Source organism: Lolium perenne, chromosome 4 (genome assembly GCF_019359855.2).
Source record: "Lolium perenne isolate Kyuss_39 chromosome 4, Kyuss_2.0, whole genome shotgun sequence".
In the NCBI taxonomy this organism is placed as follows: domain Eukaryota; kingdom Viridiplantae; phylum Streptophyta; class Magnoliopsida; order Poales; family Poaceae; genus Lolium; species Lolium perenne.
The window spans coordinates 161,176,745-161,199,295 of NC_067247.2; the positions used below are offsets into that span (position 1 = coordinate 161,176,745).

At 42.1% G+C, this 22,551-nt stretch overlaps 1 protein-coding gene and 1 long non-coding RNA gene across 2 annotated transcripts; one reads left to right on the forward strand and one right to left on the reverse strand.

Annotated features, from left to right (window-relative positions):
* Positions 1-14,352: 14,352 nt before the first annotated feature.
* Positions 14,353-15,962, reverse strand: LOC127294342 (uncharacterized). Its single transcript, XR_007846565.2, has 2 exons — positions 15,406-15,962; positions 14,353-15,147 (listed from the first exon to the last, which is right to left on the reverse strand). It is a non-coding gene; the product is annotated as an uncharacterized lncRNA (long non-coding RNA).
* A 3,881-nt stretch (positions 15,963-19,843) lies between these two features.
* LOC127347342 (F-box/FBD/LRR-repeat protein At5g22660) lies at positions 19,844-21,771 on the forward strand. Its single transcript, XM_071829229.1, has 4 exons — positions 19,844-20,872; positions 20,907-20,932; positions 21,002-21,145; positions 21,261-21,771. The coding sequence occupies exons 1-4, from the start codon at positions 19,885-19,887 to the stop codon at positions 21,636-21,638; spliced, it is 1,536 nt and encodes a 511-aa protein (XP_071685330.1). The 5' UTR covers positions 19,844-19,884; the 3' UTR covers positions 21,639-21,771.
* Positions 21,772-22,551: the final 780 nt, after the last annotated feature.

Here is a 22,551-nt window from a genome sequence, read left to right on the forward strand (position 1 = left end):
GAACTATGTCCCTTAGCCTTCACCGGTTTACTAGAACTTCATGGAGTTCTTTTCCGGCAGCGTTCGCAGTTCCAAATCCCGGAACAGGGAGTGACAGGTCACGATTCATTACACTCTGCAGAGGTGTGTTGCTTTACCCATAAGAGATCTTAACATTGGTGCCAACCAAGCTGCAGGCTTGTCCACACTTCCTATGGTGTGAGGCCCGGTATAAGGTCATAGCCAATCATATTCCTCCGCTACCTCATACACCCACCCTTTGTTGCATCCCCGACCCTGGGTCCTCGCCGGCCCTCTTACACCAATTAAGGATGGACCCCGACCACGACGACAGTCTGGGATCGAACCAAACTCCTTCGCCGGTAGATGCAACCCCTCATAGACCGCAATACCGTGGGGACTTAGCTGGGACCCCCACCCTACAACCTGATCCTCGGGCGACAAGTGTAACTACGGTCTCTGCCGTGGGGAATTAAGGCTTCCCCAGCCTACCGCTTGCCCCCTTGGAATACAAGTGTTCTACGGTAAAGGGCGTCCATTGATGTACAAGAGGTGGAAATACGATTGACTATTCCGTCCCACTCCAGATCTTATGGTTAACACGGGTATTACGGCACAAGAATCAATGGACGACATTTGTTGTTTAATCCTAGATGGATATAAACCCTTGCAATGGAACCTCCACCATATCAACACATACCATGGTTCCATTGCCCACCACATAGTCATATTCATAGTTATGAAAGTAGTACTTTTGCTTTTTATGCAAGAGTGATAAGTATAGTACTTTGCAAGTAATTTGGTAAAAATACTCAAATGACATGAGCAAGCGATGAACTTGCCTTTCTTGACTGCAAGATTATGCAGGCAAGGTCTTTGATACGCAATAACTCCAAATTCTGAAATAGCATCATCGTCCGGTAAGGACGATGTTTAAAAGATTGGCAAGGATGCAATAATGCATAAGTATGAGATGCAATCGCACTAAGCGTGACCTAACCCCGATGATTTAGGATTAGTGAGTTGTAATGATTAGTTTAGGGTGTGTTGCACTTTTGGAGTGATTCACAAACAAGGTTCTTATTAGGGTTGATTACTTGGTATTATAAATACGCAATGCAATATATCACAACAATAATATTACAAGCACATCAAGGAGAATTGGTATAATCCTGACATGAAACGAACAGTTGTTGGTTTTAGCACTCTATGGCATGGTTAATGGTTGTTTATTATATACTTCAAAAGAATAACTTTTGAAGAACATGTTCTTTAATAAAGAACAAGTATGATAATTAGGTTTGTGGGGTTCTATGGTTTTCCATGGTTCTAATTGTTTTCTGGAGTAAGCAGTAGATGGATCACAACCTAGTTGGATTCATCAACACCAAGAGCTTGTAAGGTTGAGTTAAGCCTAGGCATCCTAAGCAATTTAATCATATAAGGTTGCTATCAAGATTGGTTCATCTTGTTGGTGATAGCTAGCTAGGGTTTATAGGTTCTTATAAGGAGGGTTGATGATGGTTCTCTATTTACTTCAAAAGAATAACTTTTGAAGAACATACTTCTTAAATAATAAGAAGTATATCAATTAGGTTGAGGTTGTTTAGGTTTGCTATTTAATTCCCTAAGTAAAGAATGGTTGGTTCTTAAATGGGATGGTTCCTAAGTATTTCACACTAGTAGGGTTTAGTGGAGTATGGTATATAATGCAAGACATTAGGTATGATTGCTATTAGTATTCATCACAATGGTGTGATGCTAAGCATGAATGAATAAGGATGATGGTTTTGGCAGTAGGATATAGGGTTTACACTTGGTTAATCCTAATTTGATTATCTAGGTTTGATGAAGATGAACACATGGGATACCCATATATTAGTGATGGTCTTCTACATTTTATGTGACCAAGACTAGTGTTTAGTGCTGCTTGTGACGGTAAAGCACACGTCCGTTGGGAACCCCAAGAGGAAGGTATGATGCGTACAGCGGCAAGTTTTTCCCTCAGTAAGACACCAAGGTTATCGAACCAGTAGGAGCCAAGAAGCACGTTGAAGGTTGATGGCGGCGGAGTGTAGTGCGGCGCAACACCAGGGATTCCGGCGCCAACGTGGAACCTGCACAACACAACCAAGATACTTTGCCCCAACTTAACAGTGAGGTTGTCAATCTCACCGGCTTGCTGTAACAAAGGATTAGATGTATAGTGTGGATGGTGATGTTTGCAGAAAACAGTAGAACAAGTATTGCAGTAGATTGTATTCGATGTAAAAGAATGGACCGGGGTCCACAATTCACTAGTGGTGTCTCTCCCATAAGAAATAGCATGTTGGGTGAACAAATTACAGTTGGGCAATTGACAAATAAAGATAGCATGATAATGAACATACATGTTATGATGAGTAGTGTGAGATTCAATTGGGCATTACGACAAAGTACATAGACCGCTATCCAGCATGCATCTATGCCTAAAAAGTCCACCTTCAGGTTATCATCCGAACCCCTTCCAGTATTAAGTTGCAAACAACAGACAATTGCATTAAGTATGGTGCGTAATGTAATCAACAAATACATCCTTAGACATAGAATTGATGTTTTATCCCTAGTGGCAATAGCACATCCACAACCTTAGAACTTTCTGTCATTGTCCCAGATTTAATGGAGGCATGATCCCACTGTCGAGCATAAATACTCCCTCTTGGAGTTACAAGTAAGGACTTGGCCAGAGCCTCTACTAATAACGGAGAGCATGCAAGATCATAAACAACACATAGATGATAGATTGATAATCAACATAACATAGCATTCATTATTCATCGGATCCCAACAAACACAACATGTAGCATTACAAATAGATGATCTTGATCATGTTAGGCAGCTCACAAGATCCGACAATGATAGCACAATTAGGAGAAGACAACCATCTAGCTACTGCTATGGACCCATAGTCCAGGGGTGAACTACTCACACATCACTCCGGAGGCGACCATGGCGGTGAAGAGTCCTCCGGGAGATGATTCCCCTCTCCGGTAGGGTGCCGGAGGCGATCTCCTGAATCCCTCGAGATGGGATTGGCGGCGGCGGCGTCTCTGGAAGGTTTTCCGTATCGTGGCTCTCGGTACTGGAACTATTATCGATGAAGGCTTCTTATAGGCGAAGAGGTAGGTTTAGGGGCGATGCGAGGGACCCACACAGTAGGGCGACGCGGCCCAAGCCCTGGCCATGCGGCCCTAGCGTGGCGTCGCCTCGTCGCCCCACTTCGTTTCCCTTTCGGACTTCTGGAAGCTTCGTGGAAAAATAAGATCATGTGCGTTGATTTCGTCCAATTCCGAGAATATTTCCTTACTAGGATTTCTGAAACCAAAAACAGCAGAAAACAACAACTGGCTCTTCGGCATCTCGTTAATAGGTTAGTGACGGAAAATGCATAAATATGACATAAAGTATGTATAAAACATGTGAGTATCATCAATAAAGTAGCATGGAACATAAGAAATTATAGATACGTTTGAGACGTATCAAGCATCCCCAAGCTTAGTTCCTACTCGTCACGAGTAGGTAAACGATAACAAAGATAATTTCTGAAGTGACATGCTATCATAATCTTGATCAATACTATTGTAAGCACATGTAATGAATGCAGCGATCCGAAGCAATGGTAAAGACAATGAGTAAACAATTGAATCATATAGCAAAGACTTTTCATGAATAGTACTTTCAAGACAAGCATCAATAAGTCTTGCGTAAGAGTTAACTCATAAAGCAATAAATTCAAAGTAAACGCATTGAAGCAACACAAAGGAAGATTAAGTTTCAGCGGTTGCTTTCAACTTGTAACATGTATATCTCATGGATATTGTCAACATAAAGTAATATAATAAGTGCAATAAGCAAGTATGTAAGAATCAATGCACAGTTAACACAAGTGTTTGCTTCTTAAGATGGAGAGAAATAGGTAAACTGACTCAACATAAAAGTAGAAGAATAGCCCTTCGAAGAGGGAAGCATCGATTGCTATGTTTGTGCTAGAGCTTTTATTTTGAAAACAAGAAACAATTTTGTCAACGGTAGTAATAAAGCATATGCATTATGTAAATTATATCCTACAAGTTGCAAGCCTCATGCATAGATTACCAATAGTGCCCGCACCTTGTCCTAATTAGCTCGGATTTTCATGGATTATCATCGCAATACATATGTTTTAACCAAGTATCACAAAGGGGTACCTCTATGCCGCCTGTACAAAGGTCTAAGGAGAAAGCTCGCATTGGATTTCTCGCTTTTGGTTATTCTCAACTTAGACATCCATACCGGGACAACATAGACAACAGATAATGGGCTCCTCTTTAATGCATAAGCATTCAACAACAAATAATATTCTCATAAGAGATTGAGGATGGTTGTCCAAAACTGAAACTTCCACCATGGATCATGGCTTTAGTTAGCGGCCCAATGCTCTTCTCTAATAATATGCATACTCAAACCATTCAACTCATGATAAATCACCCTTACTTCAGACAAGACGAACATGCATAGCAACTCACATGATATTCAACAAAGGGTAGTTGATGGCGTCCCCAGGAACATGGTTATCGCTCAACAAGCAACTTAATAAGAAATAAGATACATAAGTACATATTCAATACCACAATAGTTTTTAGGCTATTTGTCCCATGAGCTATATATTGCAAGGATAAAGGATAGAAATTTTAAAGGTAGCACTCAAACAACTTACTTTGAAATGGCGGAGAAATACCATGTAGTAGGTAGGTATGGTGGACACAAGTGGCATAGTTTTTGGCTCAAGGATTTGGATGCACGAGAAGTAATCCCTCTCAATACAAGGCTTAGGCTAGCAAGGTTATTTGAAACAAACACAAGTATGAACCGGTACAGAAAAACTCACATAAGAACATATTGCAAGTATTATAAGACTCTACACTGTCTTCCTTGTTGTTCAAACCCATACTAGAAAATATCTAGACCTTAGAGAGACCAATCATGCAAACCAAATTTTAGCAAGCTCTATGTATTTCTTCACTAATAGGTGCAAAGTATATGATGCAAGATCTTAAACATGATCCTTATGAGTACAACAATTGCCAAGTATCAAATTATCCAAGACATTCTACCAATTACCACATGTAGCATTTCCCGTTTCCAACCATATAACAATTAACGAAGCAGATTCAACCTTCGCCATGAACATTATGAGTAAAGCCTAAGGACATATTTGTCCATATGCAACAGCGGAGCGTGTCTCTCTCCCACACAATGAATGCTAGGATCCAATTTTATTCAAACAAAACAAAAACAAAAACAAACAGACACTCCAAGTAAAGCACATTAGATGTGATGGAATAAAAATGTAGTTTCATTAGAGGAACCTGATAATGTTGTCGATGAAGAAGGGGATGCCTTGGGCATCCCCAAGCTTAGATGCTTGAGTCTTCTTGAAATATGGAAGGATGAACCACCGGGGCATCCCCAAGCTTAGAGCTTTCACTCTCCTTGATCATATTGTATCATCCTCCTCTCTTGATCCTTGAAAATTTCCTCCACACCATACTCAAAATAACTCATTAGAGGGTTATTGCATAATAAAAATTCACATGTTCAGAGGTGACATAATCATTCTTAACACTTATGGACATTGCACAAAGCTACTTAAAGTTAATGGAATAAAGAAATCCATCAAGCATAGCAAAATAGGCAATGCGAAATAAAAGGCAGAATCTGTCAAAACAGAACAGTCTGTAAAGACGAATTTTTTAGGTGCACCAGACTTGCTCAAATGAAAATGCTCAAATTTAATTAAAGTTGCATACATATCTGAGGATCACTCACGTAAATTGGCAGATTTTTCTGAGTTACATACAGAGACTACTGCTCAAATTCGTGACAACAAGAAATCTGTTTCTGCGCAGTATTCCAAATCTAGTATGAACCTTACTATCAAAGACTTTACTTGGCACAACAATGCAACAAAATTAAGATAAGGAGAGGTTGATACAGTAGTAACAACTTCCAAGACTCAAATATAAAACAAAAGTGCTGTAGTAAAATCATGGGTTGTCTCCCATAAGCGCTTTTCTTTAACGTCTTTCAGCTAGGCGCAGAAAGTATGTATCAAGTGATATCAAGAGATGAAGCATCAACATCATAATTTGCTCTAATAATATAATCAAAAGGTAACTTCATTCTCTTTCTAGGGAAGTGTTCCATACCTTTCTTGAGAGGAAATTGATATTTAATATTACCTTCCTTCATATCAATAATAGCACCAACAGTTCGAAGAAAAGGTCTTCCTAATATAATGGGACAAGATGCATTGCATTCAATATCAAACACAACAAAATCAACGGGGACAAGGTTATTGTTAACCGTAATGTGAACATTATCAACCCTTCCCAGATGTTTCTTTGTAGAGTTATCAGCAAGATTAACATCCAAATAACAATTTTTCAATGGTGGCAAGTCAAGCATATTATAGATCTTCCTAGGCATAACGGAAATACTTGCACCAAGATCACATAAAGCATTGCAATCAAAATCATTGACCTTCATCTTAATGATGGGCTCCCAACCATCCTCTAACTTCCTAGGAATAGAAGCTTCACGATTTAATTTCTCTTCTCTAGCTTTTATGAGAGCATTTGTAATATGTTTTGTAAAGGCCAAATTTATAGCACTAGCATTAGGACTTTTAGCAAATTTTTGTAAGAACTTTATAAATTCAGAGTTGTGACAATCATCAAAATCTAAACCATTATGATCTAAAGCAATGGGATCGTTGTCCCCAATATTGGAAAAAAATTCAGTAGTTTTATCACAAGCAGTTTCAGCAGTTTTAGCAGGTTCCGGCAGTTTTGCAGGCTTTGCATTAGAAATGGAAACATTGCCAACACCAATTATTTTACCATTGATAGTAGGAGGTGTAGCAACATGTGAAGCATTAGCATTGCTAGTGGTGGTAATAGTCCAAACTTTAGCTACATTGTTATCTTTAGCATTTTCTTCTTTTTCCCACCTAGCACGCAATTCGGCCATCAATCTTATATTCTCATTAATTCTAACTTGGATGGCGTTTGCTGTAGAAAATGACTTAATATCTTTATTTTCATTAGGCATAACTTTCGATTTCAAAAGATCAACATCAGCAGCAAGACTATAGACTTTAGAAGCAAGTATATCAATTTTCCCAAGCTTTTCTTCAACAGTTTTGTTAAAAGCAGTTTGTGTACTAATAAATTCTTTAAGCATGGCTTCAAGTCCAGGGGGTGTATTCCTATTATTATTGTAAGAATTCCCATAAGAATTACCATAACCGTTACCATTATTATAAGGATATGGCCTCTAGTTGTTACTAGAATTATTCCGATAAGCATTGTTGTTGAAATTATTATTTTTAATGAAGTTCACATCAACATGTTCTTCTTGGGCAACCAATGAAGCTAACGGAACATTATTAGGATCAACATTAGTCCTACCATTCACAAGCATAGACATAATAGCATCAATCTTATCACTCAAGGAAGAGGTTTCTTCAACAGAATTTACCTTCTTACCTTGTGGAGCTCTTTCCGTGTGCCATTCAGAGTAATTAATCATCATATTATCAAGAAGCTTTGTTGCGGCGCCTAGAGTGATGGACATAAAGGTACCTCCAGCAGCTTAATCCAATAAGTTCCGCGAAGAAAAATTCAGTCCTGCATAAAAGGTTTGGATGATCATCCAAGTAGTTAGTCCATGGGTTGGGCAATTTTTAACCAAATATTTCATTCTTTCCCATGCTTGGGCAACATGCTCGTTATCCAATTGCTTAAAATTCATTATGCTACTTCTCAAAGATATAATTTTAGCAGGAGGATAATATCTACCAATGAAAGCATCCTTACATTTAGTCCATGAATCAATACTATTCTTAGGCAGAGATAACAACCAATCTTTAGCTCTTCCTCTTAATGAAAAAGGAAACAATTTTAATTTTATAATGTCACCATCTACATCCTTATACTTTTGCATTTCACATAGTTCAACAAAATTATTAAGATGGGTAGCAGCATCATCAGAACTAACACCAGAAAATTGCCCTCTCATAACAAGATTCAGTAAAGCATGTTAAATTTCAAAGAATTCCGCTGTAGTAGCAGGTGGAGCAATAGGTGTGCATAAGAAATCATTATTATTTGTGTTTGTGAAGTCACACAACTTAGTATTTTCAGGAGTACCCATTTTAGCAATAGTAAATAAAGCAAACTAGATAAAGTAAATGCAAGTAACTAATTTTTTTGTGTTTTTAATATGTAGAACGCAAACAAGATAGTAAATAAAGTAAAGCTAGCAACTAATTTTTTGTGTGTTTTGTTTTAATGTAGCAAACAAAGAAGTAAATAAAAGTAAAGCAAGACAATAACAAAGTAAAGAGATTGGAGGTGGAGACTCCCTTGCAGCGTGTCTTGATATCCCCGGTAACGGCGCCAGAAAAAGCTTTGCTGCTTGTGACGGTAAAGCACACGTCCGTTGGGAACCCCAAGAGGAAGGTATGATGCGTACAGCGGCAAGTTTTTCCCTCAGTAAGAAACCAAGTTTATCAAACCAGTAGGAGCCAAGAAGCACGTTGAAGGTTGATGGCGGCGGAGTGTAGTGCGGCGCAACACCAGGGATTCCGGCGACAACGTGGAACCTGCACAACACAACCAAGATACTTTGCCCCAACTTAACAGTGAGGTTGTCAATCTCACCGGCTTGCTATAACAAAGGATTAGATGTATAGTGTGGATGATGATGTTTGCAGAAAACAGTAGAACGAGTATTGCAGTAGATTGTATTCGATGTAAAAGAATGGATCGGGGTCCACAGTTCACTAGTGGTGTCTCTCCCATAAGAAATAGCATGTTGGGTGAACAAATTACAATTGGGCAATCGACAAATAAAGATAGCATGACAATGCACATACATGTTATGATAAGTAGTGTGAGATTCAATTGGGCATTACGACAAAGTACATAGACCGCTATCCAGCATGCATCTATGCCTAAAAAGTCCACCTTCAGGTTATCATCCGAACCCCTTCCAGTATTAAGTTGCAAACAACAGACAATTGCATTAAGTATGGTGCATAATGTAATCAACAAATACATCCTTAGACATAGCATTGATATTTTATCCCTAGTGGCAACAGCACATCCACAACCTTAGAACTTTCTGTCACTGTCCCAGATTTAATGGAGGCATGAACCCACTATCGAGCATAAATACTCCCTCTTGGAGTTACAAGTAACGACTTGGCCAGAGCCTCTACTAATAACGGAGAGCATGCAAGATCATAAACAACACATAGATGATAGATTGATAATCAACAGAACATAGCATTCATTATTCATCGGATCCCAACAAACGCAACATGTAGCATTACAAATAGATGATCTTGATCATGTTAGGCAGCTCACAAGATCCGGCAGTGATAGCACAATTAGGAGAAGACAACCATCTAGCTACTGCTATGGACCCATAGTCCAGGGGTGAACTACTCACACATCACTCCGGAGGCGACCATGGCGGTGAAGAGTCCTCCGGGAGATGATTCCCCTCTCCGGCAGGGTGCCGGAGGCGATCTCCTAAATCCCCCGAGATGGGATTGGCGGCGGCGGCGTCTCTGGAAGGTTTTCCGTATCGTGGCTCTCGGTACTGGAACTATTATCGACGAAGGCTTCTTATAGGCGAAGAGGTAGGTTTAGGGGCGATGCGAGGGACCCACACAGTAGGGCGGCGCGGCCCAAGCCCTGGCCGCGCGGCCCTAGCGTGGCGTCGCCTTGTCGCCCCACTTCGTTTTCCTTTCGGACTTCTGGAAGCTTCGTGAAAAAATAAGATCCTGGGCGTTGATTTCGTCCAATTCCGAGAATATTTCCTTACTAGGATTTCTGAAACCAAAAATAGCAGAAAACAACAACTGGCTCTTCGGCATCTCGTTAATAGGTTAGTGCCGGAAAATGCATAAATATGACATAAAGTATGTATAAAACATGTGAGTATCATCAATAAAGTAACATGGAACATAAGAAATTATAGATACGTTTGAGATGTATCATTTAGTTGCTACTATGGTTCTATGATTTGAAAGAAGGTACCATGATCACATGTTCTAACCTAGGTTTTAGGTTAGAAGCAAATTAAGGTTCATATGAATTAATGGAGCTAGGGTTTGGTGCATAATTGAATTAGGGTTTTAGGGTTCCACATAAAATTATGAGGTTATCACTTGGTTTATAATGGAACAAGGAGTTCCCAATTACCATTTAGTTCTTAAGTTCATAAATTCATCATAAGGTTGAAGTAATTATTAACTTTGAAATAAAATCAATATTGGATTGGGGCTGTTTACTATTTTTAATGAATTAATAATTAGGGTAATTACTAATCATGGTTTAAATCCTTCTAATAAGGATTTAACAATTTAACAAATAAAGAAAATTATTTTTAATGTTTTCTTTATTTATTTACTGGTTTATATTTAATTTGGAAAGTTTTCCTAATTTTTGAATTTTAATTGCATTTTGAATTAAAAGAAAAGGCTTAATTAATAAGTATTAAATAATTGAATTTTTATTAAAAATAAAAATTTCATATTATATTTTTATTGGATAGAGTTTACTTTTCTAAGAATTTTGATATCTTATTTTCATTTTTCTGAGTTATTATGAATTTTATATAAATTTGCAAAGTTGCAGTAATTATTGAATTGAAAATAAAACGAAAATGGAAATTCTAAACGCACCCGGGCTAAACTACACGCAGAGACTGACCAGTGGCCTAGTGGTCCACGTGGACTGCCACGTGAGCGTGGACTGGTCAAAATCGAGACCACATCCAGGAGCTCACGGTGGCCGGCGGGAAGCGACGATCGCCACCGATCCAGGACTCGCGCGGACGAACCACTTAGACTATTGGACTCAGGGCATCGTGGTGAACGTAATAGTACCAGCGCCGCCCCGAAATGGTCACCGGAGCAAGCTCGACGGCGAGACCGAGCGGCGGCGCTCGCAGGTGATCGATGTGACGACGATGTAGGGCGAGAACGAGAGGGCTATGATGCTCTGGAGGTTCAATGGCTCACCAGGAGCACGATGAGCTTGGTGGTGAGGCGAGAGGAGGTCGGCATCGCCGAAATTGCTAGCTCCGGCTGTCGGAGAGGATGAGGTCGTTGAGGGCGCTCCGGGAGGCTACGGCTTGATTCCTCTTGTCTAGTGGGCAACTCGAGCACGGTGATGACGACGGTGACCACGGCGATGCTTGGGAAGGCTCCAGTCGTCGGCGGTAATGGTGGCCGGGCGAGCTAGGGTTTCCGTATGAGATGAATTCGAGCGGAGGAAGAAGGAAACTGAGGCCAGGGTTCGTCCAGGGGCTTTTATAGGGCTCTGTGGCCTGCCTCGTCACGCAGCTGAGTGTCGAGGAATCGACAACGACGAGGAGAAGACGGCCACGGCGTCACGCTGGCCTCCATGCGCGAGGAAGGGGATGAGGACGAGCTCCTCTCGTTGATTTTTCAACGAAGAGGTACTGGGCTGGTTTGGGCCGTGTTGGGCTGAGGTTGGTTGGGCTGCTGGTGGGCTGTTGCGGCCAGATGAGACCAGGTAAAGTTTTTCTCCCCTTTTCTTTTTCTGCTTTTAATTTTCTGTTTTCTTTGTTGTATTTGCCCATTTGAATTCATATTTGAATTCTGTTATTTTTTGCAGGTGTCTCAATTATGTTAATTTACTGAATATCTAGGGCAATGACTATTACACCACTCTCCCAATTGAAGAAAGTATTTTATAGTTGATTAAATTTCACATATGTGGGCTTATTCAATATAGCAATTAAACATGAGTTGGTATCCTCATTTTAATTTCTTTTTCTATACGAATCAAATCTATTTGGAATTAATAGAGTTGATAATCTCAACTCAAAGTATTTCAGAGTTAGTTATTAGGATTTGGTTTCTATTTGAGAAGTTGGTTGTTCACATATGATTTTATGTGAGCATTAAATCTATTAGGGTTTTATGATTTCTATTACAACCCCCTTGTAAAGTTAACACTATTATTATCTTTGAAAGGACCTAAGGTAGGTATTATCTCCCTCAAGGTTGACCTTGGTTACAAGAATAAGTGGTTGATAACCACACATGTGTTTAATTATAGAGTTTAGCACTAGATGTCTCTTATGTTCAATATTTAAGCATGATAGTGCAATGCTAGGGTTCTAATTCTATGTGCTTACTGACATAGGGTTTGAAACTCAAATATGGCTTCATTGGGTTTTAGTTGTGCTCACCCAAGTGGTATACAAACTAGGTTGAGATATAATTCTAGTTTGTAGATATGGGATGACACTATAGTGCATTGGCTAGGGTTTAATCTCCCCTAACCATGGTAATATGGTTACTTGCTTCATATCTTATGTGCTTCTCTAATTACTAAGGATTTGAGAATTGGTTTCATCTTCTACCAATTAACTTCTATTATTATCCCCAACTTATCATTAAAGTAACTACATTGGTTATAGTTCTTTTTATAGTTAACTTTGGTCATATGGATGTATGGTTTCTCACCATATAAAGTATGGAGTTTTACTCTAAGGTTTTCTTAGGTTCTTTAATTTCTAAAATATAGATATGGTATGATTCTACTTATGATCACCAAGTGGTTCACAAGTAAAGGTTGGGATATAAGCCTAGGGTTGCTTACTAGTTACCTCCCTATGATTTCATGTGGTGAATGATATCTACTTATCCTATTAGGGTTTATCCTCAATACCTCAAGAATATGATCATGGATTAGGCATGATCAACTTGTTCTTAATATATCTACCTCAAGTTCTTAGGGTTTATGATTATTACTCAATTTATAATGATCAAGATTTGGCTTCCTAAGGTATCTCTCATTAAATAGGTTTCTCACTTCCATGATCAAGCATTGTCTTGATCAATTAGGGTATAGCACTTCTAATTTACCTTCGTGAATGGGACTACTATGGTTGCCTCTAAAGTTTATATCCCAGGAGAATGCCTGAGATATTATGTTAGGGTTCTACTTAATCAATGTTGATATACTCATCTGGTATATGTATAGTTCTCTCCCTCAAATTCAAGTGTTGCCTCAACTAACTTGAGTGTAACACCATAGCTTAGGCTCTCTTATAAAGGAATGGTTTATTCTAGAGTTTATGGTGTACTTCATATTTCCTTAGTTATCTAGGCTAAGATTCCCCTTGGTTACCTTAGTTGGATTAGTCTCTTCCTTACTTTATCAATTCATGGATATGGTATTATTCCATGTGATAATAAGGTATCTCACCACTCCAAGATGGAATGGTTATTCCTAATACTTTAGTTCAAAGTTTGTCCTTGATTCTTAAATAGGTAAAGCTAGAATTGATATGAATGGGTTCTCTTATTTGGGAAGGACTTCAATACTAACCTAAGGTTAGGCTCCCTAGAGGTTGATGTGATCATCAATATCTAGGTTTAACATAATTAGGTTATCTCTCTCTAGGGGTTGTCTTGAATAATACCCTGGGGTTTATCTTAAGGATGATGGTTTGAATACATAGATGCATATCCAGGGTTTAGCTCAAAGTTTGTCATTGCTTCTCTTCTAAATAATATAGAGCTCTCATCTCTCTAGATTCGATGTATAATAATATGGAATGTAGAAGAATATATACTTCTTGAGTGGATCTCCTTGTTATAATTCTAATGTGGAAGTGGAATGAATACCATGAGGTTTCATGGTAGGATCAAGGATTAGTTTAAGACATGGAGAAGATAAGTGAAGAATGGTTTCACCATTTATTGTTACTTGATTTCCAAATAGATGTATGTTCATATGTTATAGCAATGAATATCATGTTGTGATATTTAATAAGATCAGGTAGTTGATCCTTGATTAATAAGTTCTTGTGTTGATTTTAATTCCATGTGATCTAATCCCTTAGATCAAATTATCTCTTCCCAAAACAAGGTTTTGCAAAGTCACATTGAGGTTTATAGTGCTTGAATTGATGAGCTATTTCAAATTCCACCAAGGTCAAGTGAAACTTCATTTACTGTGTCTGTTTTACTTTAAAGCGCGAAAATTTCCCATATTTTCTATGCATGAATGCAATGCACACATATGTTTCCTATATTTTTGTAACCCCATTACCTAGGATATTACAGGTATGCAACTTAGCACTAGTGGATGGGTATACAACTTAGCAATTGTGTGTATTCTACTTAGCAGATCGAGCTACAAAAAGCCGAAGTGAATATCTTTTTGAGACCACCGGTGCTCAACCCTCCGTGGAACCAGGCTGAACAGTGACGGGTCGGAGCTTTAAAAACGTTTCTAAGCAACTTGATTCATGGGATAGAATCAACAAATCAAGTTATATTATTGTACATGAAAAAGGAAAAAAAAATCCTCCCAACTCAAAGCCAAACCTCTGAATCTTTTCTAATCCAAGATGTTGTTGAACTGCAGCAGGTCTAGGCCAACCAATAAGGAAGCACTTTACCTGAATATCTGAATAATTGGCATCAGGGAGTAGCGACGCGCTTGACATGTACCACTGTACAACATTTTCTCTGGAGAACAAAAGTGGAGAACAAAAGACACAAGCAGCTGTATAGTATATTGGAGATTTTGATACAAAAGGCTGAAGTTCCAATGGTCCCCAGACGTTGTTGATGATAAAGCAACTTATCACATGTGCGAACCAACAAACTATTGTATGCCGCAACTTAGAAAAAAATAACACTCGGATGAACCTGAACAGATAATAAAGCAACTTAGCAACTTAATCCCGTGGTACATGCGCACCGTAAATCCCGTGGCAGCCTCCTGCAGCCCCCGCACCTCCTCGGCGGTCGTCGCCTCCTTCTGCTCGAGGGACAACGAGTCGCTGGCGGTCCAGTGCTTCGCCGCGGGAGAGGCAAGATAGAGATGCCCGATGGGCAGAGCGGCACCGCCTTGCTGCGAGGAGTTCTTTTTTTCTTGCCTTTTCACGTGTCTATTCCTCAGCAGATGAGACCAGAGAGATCGACGACCCGGTTTAACGAACACACACGTTCCCAGGTGGGGCCGGCGACAACGACAGGCCGATCGTCCAGGGAAGCGCAGAACCCTGGGAGCTTAGTGCTCTTAGAAGATAAGTCTATATTTATGATCAAAACTACACTTCTGGATCTTTATATATCTTGAATCTATTCACAGTTCGCCGCTAGCTACTATGGAATTGTTGCTACAATGGAGGTGTATGGACACAATATATTGCACACAAGTTCACGGTAGCCAAAATATATTGCACAGCCTAGAACCACAAGCGGAGCACACAACGAGATCCTAGTGTTCGATTCAGATTTTGGAACGGGATCGGGCATACCTTGAGGATGGACGACGCCTCTGGAAACAGTCGCGGGGCCTCTATGGTTCGGCGGAAGCGCGGCCATCGAAGGAGTCCAAGGGTGCAGAGCCGTAGTCGCTCCGACCGTCAGGACCACGCATCTGCGTCCCCATCCCTTGGGTCGCTCGGACCCTTGCCCTCCATGGTGGCGACCGGGGACGGCAAGGAGTTGGCCGTCGATGGGCTTGATTGATGCCGCGACGCGAACGAGCAGCGAAGGCTGGTTCATCGTCCGGTGAGCCTTTCCGCCATCTTCAACGGGCTGCCGGAAGGCGAGCAGCACGGATGCGGAAATGGAGGCGCGAGGAAGCGGCGGCGGGGAAGAAATAGGGTCGATGGGGCTGCGCCAGTGAGGTGGGTTTGGTGGGGGCGTCTGAGATGCGGGCTGCCGGGAGGGTCGCCTGGTCGCGCAGGTTGTCGCCGGTGCGGGGGAGGTGGAGATGTGCGGCGGCGGCGTACGGCGGGGATCGGAAATGTGGGGAATCTCTCCTAGGTGGGGCCACCAGGTGAGGCTGTCGGAACGCCGTGCCCGGTAGGGTCGTAATCGAGTGCATCGGACGGATCAGAAGCGAGGGCTCGGACGAGCAAACTAGCCTCCGAGCGCTTTTTAGCATTTGGGTTTTTTTTTTTTTTTTGCGGGTGTATCAAAAGAGTTTGTGATGTAGAGTTGATGAATTTGAAGAATAGTTGGATGGAACTAGGAAGAACCTAGAAGAAGCGGATTACTACAACCGGCTCGTAGATTACATATGCTTTAGCAAGGTATCCTATAATCTTTACTTGGACTATATTGGCATGAGGATGTGGACTCATGATTTAACTGTTAGACTTACTGACGTGCTCCTCGCCAACATCCCCCATCGTCTTGAATGCATACACAATCTTTGGATTAGCCCTCGTAAGTACAAGACATCGAGGAGCTTGCATTTTGTAATATTCTTATTTTCCTTAATGGAAACAATTGCAGGAACGATGTTATTTTGCAAATTGTCTATGACCTATATGCATTAAACATTGGCGTGTATATTTAGATGATCATTTGTTAATTGGTTCATGTAAAGAATGTTACTAGCTATCTTTCTTCAATTTAAATTTATTCAGAACTTTCACCCCGATATTTTCATGTATGTATCTATTGAAGGGAACCACGTATTTCATTTATAAAATCAAGTTACACGAAGAAACACATGTGGAAATTGAAAGACAGACCGGAACAGACGGATGTCCAATAAACTTTGCAGATAGAGCACCAAAAAGATAGAAAAATACAAAATAATCCCAAGGTTTCTAATTTAGAATAAACTACACTATAAATAAAATCACATGTAATTTTATTGTCCTATAGTATGCTTAATTTAATTTGTGGAGAGGATGTTGCACGTGTACGATTATTAATTCTAAAGTTCTCAAAATTCCATAGTCAAATAATCTGGTTGAACTGCGTTGGGGTTCGAATGTCAGTCCAGGAGGGACGCAAGAAAACTCTACCCCTTCAAAGTACGCAGTTTTTCACCAAGAAATTCTACTCTCTTTGTTCCATTAAAAATGTCTTAGATTTGTTAAAATTTAGATGTATCTAGATAGTATCTTGTGTGTTGATACATCTATCAAAATTTAGATGTATCTACGTAGTATCTTGTGTGTTGATACATCTAAATTCTAACAAATCCAAGACAAGTTCCATGAAATGGAGGGAGTAGTAAATGGCCCAGATCAATCATAGAAGCTCAAGCGGTGGTAGCTTTATCTCTTCTTCTTCTTTAGATCAAATGTGAAAGGTGGTTTGAGCGACTAGGGGGTCAATAGGAGCTACTTCAATTTTTATTATTTTTCATTTTAGTGGCTTTGCAAGTAAATGTGAGAGCTTTAAGACAAGATGAACCTATATGATGCAAGAGCAAGATGAAGTGAGACAATACAAGAGCAACAAGCAAAGTAACCAAGGTAGATCAAGTAACAAGAACAAAGTAACCGGGAGGGTTCTACCTTCGGAGGCATCGTCGACACGATCGCCGTGGGGCGCGTGTTGTATATATGCCGGCAACTTTCCGATCGTCGCTCCAGACGAGTGCTGGATTCCGGCTAGGACATACCCCCTCAAGCTCTCCATCATCCCAATCGGCGGGATACACATCTTCATCGGCGAGACCGCCGATTCCGATTCCGACGGGAACACACTGGTAAGTACTGCGGCTACGACAGCCGCTGAGCAGGATGCAGCCGCAAAGATTCGATCTGAGATGCAGGAACTTTCTTCGGAAGATTCCGCCTTAGATCTGAAATTTTCAACGCGCACCCAATCCATCCCTGAGTAGGAATTAGCGGTGGAAGACTAACGCAGATCTGCATGGGTTTCCCAGGTGTTACAAAAGCAGAGGTGCCACTTAGTGCACTTCCTCGCACACACATCTGGATCCGCCCCTCCTCGGGAAGGTGTTGCACCAATGCAGCTAGAGGGTGCCAGAAACAATCTTGGATCTGCGCACCCTAAATGTGCCGGAAACAATGATGACTCAATACTCGATAGCCTCAGCCCTTTCTCAGAAGATGTTTCACCCATGCCTTCGGAAGAGTACGAGAGGTACTGCACGAAGCTAGAGGACGCAGAGAAAGTTGATGGTGAATCATCTCCGCCAAAGTAAGCCTGGAAGTGCCGACAATCAGCGATCCACGGGGGCTATACCATCTTCTATGTCCCTAATTTGATCGCCTGAGTGTTAGGAAACATGCCACAATGTCGAAATCTAGCACAAAGTCTGAATATAAGGCTCTAGCCAATGCCACTGCTGAGTTGATCTGGGTTCAGTCATTACTTCAGGAGCTAGGAGTATCACAGAACAGTCCAACGGATCTATGGTGTGACAACATTGGTGCCACATACCTGTCTTCGAATCATGTCTTCCATGCTCGTACGAAGCATATAGAAGTTGACTATCATTTTGTGCGATAGAGAGTTGCACAGAAGCTTCTACACATTCCATTCATATCTTCGAAGGACCAGCGAGCTGACATCTTCACTAGGCCGCTATCTCTACCATTATTTGGGGCTTGTAGGCGTAATCTTAGTCTAGTTAACTCAGCTAGACATATTGTATAGTTGTAGATATTCTAACTATACGCTTGTATTGTAACACAAGTTATTTCTAATATAAATATCAGAAGGCCGCACTGTATGCGTTGAGCTATTCCACCAAATCAATCTACCCCTTAGTGTTTTACAGCTTCTACTGCAGATGGGGTGTAGCAACAATTTTTTTTGTTTCGTTAGCTCTAATACTTTCTACGGTTTAAAATAATTGTTTTAAAATAAAATATCTATAGATATATTTATTTTAGAACAATTATTCTGAATCGAAGGGAGTAGAAGGAGAACGTATCCTATGAAACGACACAAGTCATGCACCGGTGTATTTTGGACTTTTGGATGTAAAACAAACGGACATGGTCCAGGCAGAAGGTGGGCTGCTGGCACAATTGCAGAGAAGGCCCTGTAATGTCTTTGAATCAAGCAAATTTTCCTCTACATATCCGGTCAACTCTTCACAACTCAGATCGTATCTCTCTCCCTTCCATTCTACTTCGTAGCATATTCTGTACCTCTGTAGCACACGCGAGCTTGGGAATACAAGTTTCTCTCTCCATCTTATTGTTCTCTCTCTACAAATTATTCCTCGATTGGGGATTTCTCCTTGCAAGTTGTGGTCTGAAAGAAACTTGGAATGGTACTGGGATTGAGATCTCAGATTTTCACTGGAGCTGCAAGGTTGTGAGATAAGGAGACTGCTTGAACTACACCAGGCTATGTTTGATTGAAATCTGCGGTCGTTTTCGCTGGAACCGAACGATGGAAGATATGGGAAACATAGATACTTCAGCAATGGATCCTGATCTGCATCTGTACATGAGAGGGCAAGGCGAAGACGATAGTCAATGGATCAGGGAGGATTTATCGTGTAATTTAACAAGACTCAAAGGCTAGCTTTGTAAAATTTACCGGCAGACTGCAGTCCACCTACTTGTTTGATCTGGTACTCCCAATTTTCATCCAAAGGCTCGTACACCAGGTGCAGCTGGTGCATAGATTGGCTTGTTTCACCGGATACGTTCTCGGAGTAGAAGAACCTAGTGCATTTGATGCTTCTATGGAAACAAAAACAAAAAACATTCGCTACTCAAATTGGCTGACACTGATTATCCCGGAGGGAAGCCTGCTTTCGTAGGATCTGAAGTTCATCAAGCTCTGCTTCGGTACAAGATGTTGCAAAAGACACCCCGGGACCAACGGGCCTCGAGAATTACCGGCTCTTCAGGAGCATATTCCTTTCTTCTCTTCGCGTTTTACTGTAGAAGAAAACATGGAAACAATTCCCCTCCTCTTCTTCCACCCACTCCACACTCCACACTCAGCACACGCCGCTCAAAACCCTCGTCTCCACCGCGCCGCTTCCGGCGGCGGCCATGGACACAATGCTGTCGCCCGTTCCTATAAAATCCAAGATGGCGGCCGGGTTCCGGCGCCTACGCATCGACCCGGACGAGGCAAACGGACTCTTCCGGCGGGCGACGGCGGCGGCCATTGCCACCCTAGGGCTGCTTGCGCCAATATTCGCGGTGGCGAACCACTTCCTGAACGGGTGCGAAAATTTCTTCACCCGCTTCTTCTTCCCCACCCCGCCCGTCGACCACGCCAGCCGCCTCCCCGACGCGCTCCTCGGCAACATCGTCTCCCGCCTCCCCGTCAAGGACGCCGCGCGCACGGCCGCACTCTCCCGCCGCTGGCGCGGGGTCTGGCGTTCCACCCCGCTCGTCCTCACCTCCGCCGACCTCCTCCCCGCCACCTCCGCCGTGTCCAGCGTCCTAGCCGCGCACCCGGGCCCCTTCCGCTGCGTCCACCTCACCAGCGCCCGCATGCCGGAGTTCCACGGCCTGCTCCAGATCCTCGCCACCAAGGGCGCCCAGGAGCTCCTGCTCGTCAACGGCCGGTGGCCGCACGTCCTCGTTCTGCCCTCCACCTTCCTACGCATGGCCACCCTCACCCGGCTCTACCTCGGCCTGTGGAAGTTCCCCGACACGGCCGCCGTCCCGCGCGCCTCCTTTTTCCCCAACCTCCTCGAGCTCGGCCTCTGCAGCGTCGCCATGGAGAACAGGGATTTGGACTTCATCCTCGACAGGAGCCCCGTGCTGGAGACGCTCTGTGTACAAGGGGACATGTTGCGTCTCCGTCTCTGCCTTGTCAGCCAAAGCCTCCGGTGCGTGCAGATCATCGGCTCATTTGAAGAAATCTTCGTGGTCTATGCCCCGCACCTTGAGCGGCTCATCCATTCCCAAGGTAACAAAGCTTCATATCAAAACAAAAATGGTACCCCTGATGTGACCTGCACCAAGGTCAGGATTGGCCATTCCCCCAGCTGCACTTGTTGGGATACTTGGAGTTGGACGCAGGAAAGCACATGATAGAGGTCCGCAACACCATCATCAAGGTGCCCGACCATTCCATTTGTTCAGTGTAAATTCTTAAATGATCAATCTGAATCTATGTGTTCTTAATTCTCTTATTAATTGGGTGCAATTGCAGGCTGGGACAAGGGTGAGCCCGAGAACCATGGTACCAAGTCTGAGAATCCTGGCTATGGAGGTGCGATTTGATATCCGCAATGATGCCAAGATGATTCCCAGCGTCCTCAGATGCTTTCCGAAAGTTGAGACACTCCACATCAAGGTGAAGAAGCCCCTCATCCTTCTTAATTTTGGCATTCATCTACATTGAGTTCTGGTTGCTCTCAATAGCTAGCTGATGAACTGCATCACCTGCATTGCCTTTGTCCAATTTTCAGTCTGGAAAAACGCATCAATCCACTGGCAAGCTCAACCTCAAATTCTGGCACGAGTCTGGTAGTACCATAGAATGCATCCATTCGTGCATCAAGCGTCTCGTTTTCCGTGATTTCCAAGGGGGCAGGAGCGAGCTTGCCTTCCTCAAATATTTCTTCGAGAGCGCGTTGGTGCTGCAGGAGGTGGTGATTCTGTTGGCCGCTGGTTTGGCTTCGATGGAAGAGGTGCGTTCCAAAGTGGAGAGCCTAGTGCCCATGAGACGGGCCAGTGGAGCCTTCTCACTGCTGTTCAATGTCTCTTCTGATCCCCAAGAAGATTACATTCAGAGCTTCAAAAGAGGATCTGATTTTTCTCTTCGCAACCCTTTTGCCAACTACTGAAGTCACACCAGGTGCCAATGTATTTCATCATGCAAACTGGACTGCTCGGAATTTTATTTTAATGTTTTCCCTCGCTCCACAATGTACATGCAAGCCACTGTTATAGATTTCATTCAATGTTCTGTCTCGCTCCTCCCTGCCTCTTGGTTCTTCTAGCCTGATTATCAATCGTTTTTTCAGGTTGGCAATTATGGAGTACTGTGTGTCTGTTTCATGTCATATCATTAGCTGCCTTGTATCTGATTGCAATGGTAGAGTACATTGTATGATTTTTGCTAAACATACGAGGCTTCATGCTGCTGACAGTTAGTGATGTCTGAGCTAATTGTTTTTTCCATGGAAAGCAGAAGATTTGGTTTTGTTCGCACATCGATCATTTGGCCCATGATTCATGTTTTCCATGTTAATTTGAGGATACATTTCAGCCCAGTTTTCATGTTTTATTGAGGACACCCAATACATGAGTTGGCAACATTATGGGCACAAGAACTGTAGGTTGCCATGGAAAAAAAAAACACCTGAGAAGCAAGTCTGAGAAATTCTGGTAGCTTGTGAGCTATGATATCTGGTGATAATGCTAATTAGATGAGTTCAAGTAGCACAGCCGCAACGTTGTTAATGCTTCAAGCCTCATCAATATCTAGCAACCAAAAGAAAATAGAGTTAAATCATAAACTTAATCAAGCTTCCAAAATAAATGATGAAGTACGTGTTCAAAATAATTTGGCTTCATAACCATTCATACACCTTAAAATTCTATACAAGATGACGGTGGTGGGATGGGGCCACGCGGTGGCGCGGGTTGCGGAAAAGTATATGCGCCAATGGAGAGATTTCTACCGGAGGCAAATGGTTGACGACAGAGAAGGGTGGTTGCGGCGGCGATCTGGGGTAGGGGTGGCCGTCGCGAGGT